Here is a 12,080-nt window from a genome sequence, read left to right as displayed (position 1 = left end):
AATAAATAAATAAATAAATATGATAGTGGTATTTAAAAGTCTTTTAGGTGAGGCACGTGGATATACAGGTAATGGAGATATATGGACCACATGCAGGCAAAAGAGATCAGTTTAATCTTGCATCATGTTTGGCTTAGACATTGTGGGCTGAAGGGCCTGTTTCTGTGCAGCACTGTTCTAGTTTAATTTAGGTTAGTTTAAAGACACCCACAACATTGAAACAGGCCCTTTGGCACACCAAATCCATGTTGACCAGCAAACCCGCACACTATCCCTATCCTACACACTATCCAAGGCAATTAACCTACAAACATTTACGTCTTTGGAGTGTGGGTGGAAACCGGAGATCTCAGAGAAAACCCATGCAGGTCATGGCGAGAACATACAAACTCCATACAGACAGCACTCATAGCCAGGATCGAACCCGGGTCTTTGTCGCAGTAAGGCAGCAAATCTACCGCTGTGCCACCGTGCTGTCCCTAAAGTTCTATAAGTTTTGAGAGGCCCTTGTTTTACTTTGTGCTTATTATTCATTTTTTCGTACCATCAGGATATTTGTATAAGTGTGTGATATCCTCACGTTCATCCTTTCCACACTTCTTGGTGCTCACAAAGTGGCCAACGTTTAAAACATCAACATCCATCTTCATCTTTGTTCCATCAGCAAACACCAGCCAATTTGCACATTGTGCATTCACTTCAGCAAAAACAAATGGAGCATCATAATTGTATTCCAGATCTCCTTCTTTGATGGCTCTCACTGAAGCAGGACCACAGCAGTAAGTACCTTAAAATGTAAACAGATTATTTAGAATTTGAATAAATTATAGTTATGTAAATGTAACAGTTAACTGAAAGGCATCTTTCTTTGTTTGCATATTATACAGAAATAGGCCAACTGGCGGGCATTTTGCATAGGGAACTATACATGTGCTGAAGTTGGAACTATAAATATGATATTCTGGAGACAGATTTCTTCAACTGATACCGCAGATAGTAAGATCTCTCCGGATTCCATTCGTTATCTGCTTTGGATATAACAGGCGATAGGATGGACTTTTGCAATAGATTGCAATCAAATTGCATTTCAGGTAATGCAACCTCATGACATTTTACAGCAATGCATGAGACTTCACCTTCTAAACAAAATGGCCGCATAGCAGGCAGTGTTTGGATTCCTGGGGACCAATTACAAAGACTTTGATTAACCATTTAACACGTTTTCACATTTCAATTACTCTCTGTGTTTGGCCATTGCATTCTATTTTCATCTTTATAATCAATTCAATTCATGTTGATACATTCTAGGAGCAGAATTAGGCCATTCAAGTCTACTCCACTGTAAATCACAGCTGATCTATCTTTCCCTCTCAAACCCATTCTCTTGCCTTCTCCCCATTACCCCTGACACCCATGCAAATGCATTTCACCAGTGACACGTCTCAAAAGCCTCAAAGCATGAGGACAGGTTACTAATGATGAGCCAAATCAGATATTTAAGATGATTAAAGGATTAATAGGCTAAATATGGAATAATGTTTCCTCTGGAAAGAAGCCCAGCTAGGGAGTATTCCCTTAAAACTGTGGTTAAACCATTGTAGAGAAACATCTGGAGCATTTCTTCATGTGAAGGGTGTTGAAAACATGTAGCTGCTTCACATATGGAGCAAGTGAGATTAGACTAACTGAATAGTTCAAAATCAATATTTAAAAGTTTTTGTTGGGAAGGAGAATGAAAGATTAGTTTAAATGCATATAGATCCAGATAAACAGAGATCTAATGAATGTTTAGTTTAGTTTATTGCCATGTGCACAGAAGTACAGTGAAAAGCGTTTGTTGTGTGTTCACCAGTCAGTGGAAAAAAATACACGTTCACAATCGAGCCATTTACAGCTTCACAGTTTACAAATACATGATAAAGGGGATAACATGAATAATGTTTAGAGCAAGATAAAGCCAGTAAAGTCCAGTCAAAGATAGTCGGAGGTTCTCCAATAAGTTCAGGGGTGGAGTTTTAAAGGGATGGGAAGTGTTGGAGATGGCACAAGAGAATTTGAGCGCGGGATGGAAATTGGTGGTGAAGTTAATGAAGTCCATGAGTTCAGGACTGCTCTCTAGTTGTGGTAGGGCGGTTCAGTTGCCTGATAACAGCTGGGAAGAAGCTGTTCCTGAATCTGGATGTATGAATGGTGGAATGGACTGCAGGAGTTTTGCGGTCCTGCTCCCATCCCCATGTTCCTACTCTGTCATTGCACCTTTCGTAATGCATACAATATGCCTGAATTCTAAGTCAGTCATTACCGTCACTTTCCTCCTGTGGTGTTGCATCCACAACTTGCCAACCATTAAATCCTGGGACCAAATCATCTCGGGCCATCCAACTCTCATTCCAAACGTGAAAATTCCTGAAATAAAAACAATAATGTGTCTTAAATTACAGAAACATAACTGAAAATTAGGTGAAAAAAATAATAATCAAGGTTTTAAAACTCTCTTACATTGCAGAAGCAGAATAAATACAGGCCAGTTCATGGTAGCAGACTGCAATCAGTGACACACTGCCAGACATTCCATGCAAATACTAATACACTTAAAAAAACACTTCTCACAAATCTCAATTATCCTGGAAGTCCAATGCATAGAGAAACACACTTAACGACACATTTACAGATACTGGCACACAGGAATGTCTTTAAAAGGAATATCTTTGCAAAAATGTTTCATATTATTCAATCACAAAGTATATTGGCTAATAGGTCAACAATATTGTGATTTAATGATCACCACTTATCCAAGAACCTCAGTTTGAGAAACTATGTGATACATTTAGATATTTAACTTGAACTTCACACCTATTGCTATTATTGGCTCGAGCTGTCACAACACCAGGCTCAACTGGCCATTGATGAATTTAAGTGATCGGTATGAATAAAGGCACAATGAACAGCAGATGCTGGAGTCTTGCAAAGAGCAAGCTTGATTGACTCATCGGGACAGACAGCATCTCTGAAGGACATGAGTAGGCAGCATTTAGGTTCAGAATCCTTCTTCAATGAGCATGCTTTGTTGCACCCAATATTATGTTTAAGTAGTTCTCTCTAATGCTTCTTCAATTTTAATTTCATTTCTTCCTGCCCTTCGGGTTTTTTTCTGACTGTATTTAATTAACAGCTACCAAGCATTCCTTGTAAACATGAAAGACATCAATCCACCCATTCTCAGATGGCTTTAGAGATTGTTGCAGTAAACATTTCTACAATTAGATTTCACCATAGTGCTGTAATATTATCCCAAAGGCATATGATAACAAAGCATTATTCGGTCTCAATATTCATATCTGTTTTAACTTACCAAATACTATCAGATGACCCTCCTATGTTGTCCCCTTCAACATTATAGTAGTTATCAATGGTCAGGTTTGCATCAGTATCATGAGCAGAGTCAAAGTTGGTGACTACACGGGTAGCAATACCCAAGGCCCTTAAAACTGAAGAAAGTGGTTACTATACACTTGATTTACACTCAGTAAGAGAATATCTTCTTGGTTGAGCAAATGAATATTTTACTTTGAAGTGCACAATAGATAGCCTTACTAAATGTTTCAGCTACACATTATGACCATTGTAGGATTTAATAAAAAGGCAAATTTGAAACAAAACTGGCTTGTAATTCAGTATGAATTCAAATGAACTGTGCCTTACCTGACAAAAAATATAGTATAATAAATTAATTCACATTAATATGAAAAATCTGAGTATCAAAGTTCAGACACATTTTATTGAAAGCACGTGCACCATGTTGGTCTAATGCATTAATTATTTGAGGGTATCTTGATTTTGTGCTGTGGCATTTTAATGTACCGGGTTAAATAAGCTTTTCAGCTAAAATGGAATTGTCTGCCAAAAGGCCCCTGTGTCAAGCTTGAGTTAAAAAAAATTAGGTGCTTAGAAAAGTAATTTTGTTGACTTGGTAGAATTAATCCTCATGTGATGCAACTGCAAGGACATATCGCAGTGAGACAAGAAAAACCTTTCTTCACAGGGATATCCAAGATAAGCTCATCTTTTGAAATGGTAAATAATTTTGGTATTACTTAGGATAACAGCTGCTGTGCACGAAGTCACTGAACTTTTCTTTGGGCCGAGATTCCGGAATGATGCCAGGCCCCACAAGCTCAGGGCACTTTGATTGATCTCCAGTCCAAGCTGTCGTAAGTAGTTCCCCACAAGCCTTTGCCGTTGGAGGATGTATGACACTGAGTTTCTTTGCTATTTTGCAGCTTTTTAGTTTTAATTTAGTTTAGAGATACAGCACGGAAACAAGTTCTTTGGCCGACCGAGTCCACGCTGACCAGCAATCCCCATACACTAGCACTATCCTCCACACAATAGGGACAATTTAAATTTTATCAAGCCAATTAACCTACAAACTCTACATCTTTGGAGTGTTGTAGGAAACCGGTGCTCCTGGGGGAAACCCCACGCAGGTCACGGGGAGAACATACAAACTCCATACAGACAGCACCCATAGTCAGGATTGAACCTGGGTCTCTGGCGCTGTAAGGCAGCAACTCTACTGCTGAGCCACTGTACTTTTATTGTTGTTTCAACATTATTTTCCTCTTAATTTACAATGTATGAGTGTTTTTCTTCCATCATTCATTCAAATGTTATGTCATGGTGGGACATCGTGGCAGCGGCCCCTGCAGTCCATCTGTCCTTTTTAAAATATTGTCCCATTCAATGTGTAGTTTGCTGTAGTTTTTATATTGTTTTCAACTGTGTATATGTGGGGGGCCTGACATCGCCCATCGAGGCTTCAACGGCCGCGGGACTTACCATCGCCCGCCGGGGGCTCCAACATTAAGACACGGAGCAGGGCCTTACATCGCCGGTGCGGCTTTAATGGCCGCGGGACTTACCATCACCCACCGGGGGCTTTAACATCGGGAGAGGATGGAGGGCAGGAGAGAGACAAGACTTTGTCTTACATCACAGTGAGGAGGAGATTCACTGTGATGGATGTCTGTGTGAATTGAGTTTGGTTGTGTGTTTTGTAAAATTGTTTCTTTTTGTTGTATGGCTGCAGAAACCAAAGTTCCTAACGGATAAATAAAGTTAATTGAATTGAAATCCTTGAAACTTGCTGATATTACGGACATTGTCAGATTATCACGATTTAACCTGAACCAATGGTGAATGCATTGGATTTTTTTATTTCTGATATTTTCACCCTTTCCCTTTTCTGCTGGTTTCGATTGGTGTGTGTAGAACCACCGTCTACACACACCACATATATTTATAGGATCCCAAAACAAATAAACCTAAATGTCTACTGTATATTATGCTGTCCGCAGCTCCTGCAGTTACTTCAATGGGAGATTGGCAATAATCCAAGTACACTACCATTTGCATTGGTCCATCATTCTGCTGTTCTTCCATTGAAATGCATTTATCTCGCTAAATTAATTAAAAACATTTTTGTATTTAGCAATGGAGAAATATATTTATTTTTGGTAATGTATATCATGATTAATGCATATTTAATCTTTGTCCACTTCTTTGTGAAATCAAACACAAAATGTCTCTCTACCTGTGCAAGTCACTGCTGCAAACACCCAGCACTGCCCGTAGCGAACTGGTTTGAAATTACTTTTTTGCCATTGTCGAAGAATGGCAATACTTCCACTCCATTTGCCTGGATACTCTCCACCAGTATATGGGCTACTCCATCTACCCTGGATAACTCCTTGGTCATGGGCGCTATTCACCTGAAATTAAAATTGTACAGATATCATTGTGTGGATATGAGAACAAAGCTAAATACAGGAATGGAATGGGATATTGATAAGAACCCACTGTGAAATCACAAGAAATGTCTGAAGCATCAAGATGCAAGAAAGAGATATGAAGATTAAAAATGCTCAGATTTCTAGCAATATTATTTTTTATAGACCCAAAGCATGGGATAAAACTAAATGTGTTAGTTAAGCTCACAATGAAAAAATATAAATAAATGTATTATTTGATTTTCCACACCAGAATCTAATTGCATGCAAGGTGTAACACTAGTTAAAATCTGACTTAAAATATTTAACTACCATTAAGCCATAGTCATACTGCACAGAAACAGGCTCTTTACCTTACCATAACCATGTCAGCCTTCAAGTATTCATCTATACATAACTAAAACTCTGATATTAAGCTCTTCCGGTTTTGCGCTTTTTTCTATTTGTGCAAAAATGGTACACGATTGCGCTATGATTTTTCGCCACCTTACTCACCATTCTCCTGTGCTACAAAGGCAACAAGTTTTGTTCCGATCGATGGTATATTTTAAAAGTCATTAAGGTTTTAAAAAAAATTTAAAACACACGTGCGTGCATTGGTCTCCTCTCCTATCAGTCGGCGATGCACCTTCCTGCACAATCACAGCACTGATTCGCCGGGTCCGCTGTCAGTCATGGGCGGTGCCTGCCTCAACCGGCGAGGAGACTATAAAGCTGAAGGAGCGGAGAGAGCATCACTAATGCTCCACCGGCTGGAGCTGCACCTGCAGGCACCTCCGTGGTGCCAAGCAGGCGGGCAGGCGAGCACCTGAGCGATCGAGCCCACTTCACGGCCTCCATGGTGCTCAGCCGTGGGTGCCCTCTGCCGCTTTGTCCGACCTGGGCTTCTACACGCGAGGCCCCGGCCGGGGTTCCAGGAGGCAACGAGACCGCGTTGGTGAGGCCTCGTGATGATGGGGCCGCGGCGGTGGTGGGGATTTGCCGAATTTCAAAATACTCGGTGAAATCTATCTTCCTCTTTTTTTCAGTATTTTCCTGTCTCATGTCTGAGGGGGGTGGGGGGTGGGGGAGGTAGAGAGTGGGGAATAGAGGGGGAGAAGGGCAGTGGAGGTGGTGAGGAGGGATAGTGGGGGGGGGGAGAATAGCGGAGGTAAGGAGTGGGTGAGGTGGGGGATAGAGGGATAGGAGAAGGGTAGGGAGAGGAGAGGAGGGAGGGAGGGAGGGAGGGAGGGAGGGAGGGAGGGAGGGAGGGAGGGAGGGAGGGAGGGAGGGAGGGAGGGAGTGACTGGGGGTAGGTGAAAGGATAGGGAGGGAGAGGGAGGGAGGGAGGGAGGGAGGGAGGGAGGGAGGGAGGGAGGGAGGGAGGGAGGGAGGGAGGGAGGGAGGGAGGGAGGGATTGGGGAGGGGAGGAGAAGAGGGGAATGAAGAGGGAGAGTGACGAAGAGGAGGATGAGGTGCTGGGGGATGAGGGGAAATAAGCTGCGCCTGTGTAGTTGGGACCAACAGGTCTGCATTTAGTCTAATCTATACTAATCCCATTTACCAGCACTTGGTTGAAAGCCCTCTATGATTTGTTCCTTGCCTTCTATGTCTTTCTTTGTAATAAAAACACAGCAGACAACCGAGATAATGAATGTAGAGTTTTCAACAACAGCCAATTGCACAGATGAAGAACACAGTTGAATCGTTTTGAGAACCTTATAATTTTGGATTACACCAGTAATGTTATATTATTATTCAGTGAACCTTTTCAATGTTACCTTTTCAGCATTATCTTTATTGAAAGTTTCCCTTTATCCCTCTCCTACCTTCCTCAGCTTGATTTGTTGTGGTTCTCTATCAATATCATGTATTCTTCAGTTCCTAGGCCAAATTGGTACTTCTTTAAAATTAAAATGAACAAATTAATGTACCATTAATTTTCTCAAAGGCATCTACAGGAATGATTTATTGATCACAAGATAACCCAGGGCAAATTCATTTTTCCTTGACCCAACATTTGTGGTTTAGTGTTGTGCAAAATGGCTTTTCAGTCCAAGATCTGTTAAGATAGTGAGACACATCCTGAATCTTCATGGTTAAACACATCGCATCCAAATGACTTTATCAATGGCGCATAGGGGAAACTTTACATTTATCCTTGACATTTAAATGCTTACCATGGCAGACACAGTTCGAGAAATGTAAACAGAAGAACATCTTCTTCGATTCGCGCGTTTTGCGTTTTTTAAATATTTGGGGGCATTATCCAATAGATTCAGGCAGATGTCCAAAATATCTTCTTCAAACTGAGAAAAATGAAAGTTTGTATCAGTTTCAAACAGCAACAATTCCACTCCTGAAACCACTCAAATGCTGTCATATTCCACCAAATTTCATTTTTCTTCATTACCGTTTTTCCTGGCAATGAAGGCGCACCTGCGTCGAAAACTCACCCCCATTTTGAGTTGCTAAATTGTGGAAAAAAAGGCTGGCGAGACAGGATCAAGGGTTTGGTTTAGTGAGTAGAAAGGAAGATGTGAAACTCCTTCAAGGAGGCAATGAGGCCTGGGAAGCCTCCATCTTCGCCTGTCCCTCAATGCGCTGAGCCATTCAGGTGAGGTTGCTGCCCCTATACCAATATCTGAAGGGGCTGCTCCTCAAGTTCTGGTTGCATTTCAGTCCCATGATCCTGGTGTTTGGACACAAGGCATGGAGTGGGGAGGGCCAATTGGGGGGGGGGGGGGGGGGGGGGGGGGGGTTCTGCATGTTTGTTTGCTCCTGGGCCTGACCAACCACCAACCTGGACACACTGCAGCAGAGCCACTGTCGTGCCGCTGCCGATCGGAACGCCTGTTGATGTTTAGTAGAGAGTAGAGTGTTTAATTTGTTCATGACGATATATGTATTTTTATTTCTATTTATTTTTTACTGCACACTGAATGGACACTGGTTGAGCAACGTTTTTTTGTTTTCTCTGGGTATGTGAGTACTCAGGAAAATGACAATAAAGATATACTTGATACTTGATACTTGAATATGGCCATTCGCAGGTCCAGGCAGTGGGCGGTCGATGGTCACACCAGGGACAGCTGCCTATGTTCGTGCTCGCTTGTCCCTGGAAAGGGAACAGGCGGTTCCCACAGGGATGCTGGAAACCTTCCGTGAACATTGGTGGCCACGTGGGGTCTAGAGCAATGTACTATAATGACTGCTTGATGTATTGTAACTTTTGAAGGTACTTTTGGAACGCTGTATTATGAATTTTGCTGAATAAATTCTTTGAAAAGGAAAATAAAAGAGAGAGAGCACGGGACAGAGCAGCCAGCCTTCCGCCCAGTAGCTGCCCGCCAACCACCACCTCCACCGGTTTTGCCTGTGCTGAAGGACACCATTGCTGGCCGGCGAACCGGTCGGCAGAAGGCGCTGAGGTGGCGTCCGGTTCCGCTGTCTAGTCCCAACGGCCGCTCTCAGCCACACGAACTACTTCCCTCCCTGACCGCAAACTCCCCCCCCAGTAGTACTATCCTTTTACAGCCACTTTCCACCTCACACAAGTTCTAGGGTCGATGGCGTGGCAGGTTCCGTGGTGCAGTCACTACGAGAGTGGCATTGCTCGGCCTAACCTTGATACGGGTACATTTTTGGGCCTTATTTTAGAGTAAAAAATAGCATCTCAGACACCAGGAAATACAGTAATTAACAGTGTAATGTTTGAGCTTATCTCAATACTCTTTCTTGTGCCTTATGACATTGATTCCAAAAGTGACCCATTCTTCTTCAAGACTTCAAACTAAATGAACTTGCTTTAAACTTTTCTCTTCAATTAAAATACAGACTTTTAAACCCAACTTTGGAGTCACCTATCTTCTCTTCATGTTTCAACCTCAGAGGGTATCCTGCTATTCACTCTCCTTTCAAATGCACATCATTCTGCACTGTGATTTATTTAACGGATTTTCTCTTGCAAAAAATGTTTCTGCACACATGGCTAGAAAATTCAAGTGATCACAATGTCAATATTCAGACATGAGACATAATGCATGAATCACCATATCTACAAAAGATTATACATAGCTTAGTCTCAGCACATCATGAAATCTTTGACAGGTTAATCTTTGATAGTTGTTCAATATTCTGGAACAACCCAAATCATCATTTAAAAAAGTTTCTATATTTCTGGGAATTAACAGACCTGAGCTGGTTTAGAATATTTGATGCAGAATAAATACATTCAGTGCTTCTAATGTATTGAAGTAATTTAACAGTCACATAAGCATCGACAACATCCTTTGCATTAAAATAGAGTTCCTTCCATGCAACCTATTAGAAATATAAAATTGCTATGTAATTTAACTATGCCTGGCAAAGACAAGTAATAAAATATCTCCTAATGTTCATGTACCTGTCCAAAGTTCCAGTCTCTTTCACAAATGTAGTCACTACCACCATAGTAAATAGTCCCAGTTTCATTCAGCACATATTCTTTTCGCTGAACATCACTGTTGAGATAAACTTCATCCGCTGAAACATAAAGGAGACTGGATGACATTCATATTATTTGTAATAAATTAAAAGTGAGGCTTAGGCATCATAAGGTCATAAGGTCATATGTGATAGGAGTTAGAGTTAGGCCATTTGGCTCATCAAGTCTACTCCACCATTCAATAGTGGCTGATCTATCTCCCCCTCCTAACCCCATTCTCCTGCCTTCTCCTCATACCCTCTGACGCCTGTACTAATCTAGAATCTAACTCCACCTTAAAAATATCCTACTGTCTCCACGGCTTTCTGTGGCAAAGAATTCCAGATTCACCACTCTCTGACTAATGAAATTTCTTATGATTTCCTTCCTAAAAGAACGTCCTTTAATTCTGAAGTTATGACCTCTAGTCCTGGAAGCTCCCACTAGCGGAAACATCCTCCCCACATCCATTATCCAAGCCTTTTCACTATTCTGTATTCAATGAGGTCTCCCCTCATTCTTTTAAACTCCAGCGAGTACAGGCCCCGTGCTGACAAACGCTCATCATAGGTTAACCTACTCATTCCTGGGATCATTCTTGTAAATCAGTTCAACAATCACCAACAAAGAATAAACAAACTCATGTTCAATTTTGAGGGGTCCATTGCAGCATCCTCTTCATTAGCTTGGCAATTATGGAAATGCAGTTGCTTTAAATGAGTAGTACCTGCACACCATGGATTGAAGAGTAGAACAAAGTTTCCAAGGAAGTAGGATATGTTCTCATAATCATGCTGCAGACTGAAGGAGTAGCGACCAATGATGGCTCTTGGCGATGATGTGATGGTCAGGCTTAATTCATTTTTGGTGACAGACTTAATTACTGCACTCCATCTTCTTTCATTTAATTCCTCTGTAAAGCCAATCACTGTTTTGGTATCATTTGGACCTAAAACAAGACAAGCACAGTTAAATCAACAATATGTCATTTGCAGATTGTGTTTAAACAAAAGCAATGTACATTTTCTAAATCAAATTAATTTGTAAATATCATGCAATTTTATTAAAGTATGCAATAGGTAAATTGAGAAGATTTATGAGGATATTGCCAGGACTCAAGCACTTGAGCTATAGGGAGAGGTTGGGCAGACGAGGGAGCTATTCCTTGGAGCGCAGGAGGATGAGGGATGATCATATAGAAGTGTACAAAATCGTGAGAGGAATAGATCAGGTAAATACACAGAGTCTCGTGCCCAGAGTAGTGGAATTGAGAACCAGAGGCCATAGGTTTAAGGTGAGGGGGGAAATATCAGGTTGCCTGGCTGACAACAGAGAAAAAAATTAAGTGAGAGCCCTGCAAGGTGTATAATATTTTTGACACTGTCATAGGCCTTTTTTTCATATGCTGTCACAATGCACTGTAGTCTCTAAACCACCATTCAGTAATTTTCCTTGCCCTCCATTTCAGAATAATAGTGTTTTAAGCCAATAACTCGACACTAGCACAGGCAATAAATAAATAAATAAAAAGCGCAACTTTCCAGCCCCTTATCTCATTGGCCATGCTCGACTGCAAATCGGTGTCAATATGGTGGACCATCTTCATCTAGTCATGGGGGTGGGGGATTGGGAGGGGCCTCACGTGGAACAGCTGAGGGCCTCTCTTCATCTAAATCCGGCCCTGTCCACCCCTATAGCAGTCATTAGGCAGCAATTGACATGACCACATTGGGAGCAATTTAGTGGGAAGAAGCTTAACTTTACATGCGTGTAAATGCATCATGTTTATATATTTACTTTAAAACATTCACAGTTTAAGAGAACATCAGGCTATTAAACATTACAAC

At 41.4% G+C, this 12,080-nt stretch overlaps 1 protein-coding gene across 1 annotated transcript in view; it reads right to left on the bottom strand.

Moving 5' to 3' along the window:
• The window catches only part of LOC116986250 (protein-glutamine gamma-glutamyltransferase 2-like), a 31,590-nt gene that overhangs the window by 12,948 nt on the left and 6,562 nt on the right, over window positions 1–12,080 (bottom strand). The window contains exons 3-9 of the mRNA XM_033041608.1: window positions 10,961–11,182; window positions 10,174–10,292; window positions 7,949–8,077; window positions 5,594–5,771; window positions 3,353–3,488; window positions 2,303–2,406; window positions 545–787 (exon numbers count right to left, since the gene is read on the bottom strand). Of these exons, the coding sequence (XP_032897499.1) occupies window positions 545–787; window positions 2,303–2,406; window positions 3,353–3,488; window positions 5,594–5,771; window positions 7,949–8,077; window positions 10,174–10,292; window positions 10,961–11,182 (1,131 nt within the window). The remainder of the gene's footprint in view (window positions 1–544; window positions 788–2,302; window positions 2,407–3,352; window positions 3,489–5,593; window positions 5,772–7,948; window positions 8,078–10,173; window positions 10,293–10,960; window positions 11,183–12,080) is intronic.

The sequence above is a fragment of the Amblyraja radiata genome, chromosome 23, assembly GCF_010909765.2.
Source record: "Amblyraja radiata isolate CabotCenter1 chromosome 23, sAmbRad1.1.pri, whole genome shotgun sequence".
In the NCBI taxonomy this organism is placed as follows: Eukaryota; Metazoa; Chordata; class Chondrichthyes; order Rajiformes; family Rajidae; genus Amblyraja; species Amblyraja radiata.
This window is presented reverse-complemented; position numbering and strand designations above follow the sequence as displayed.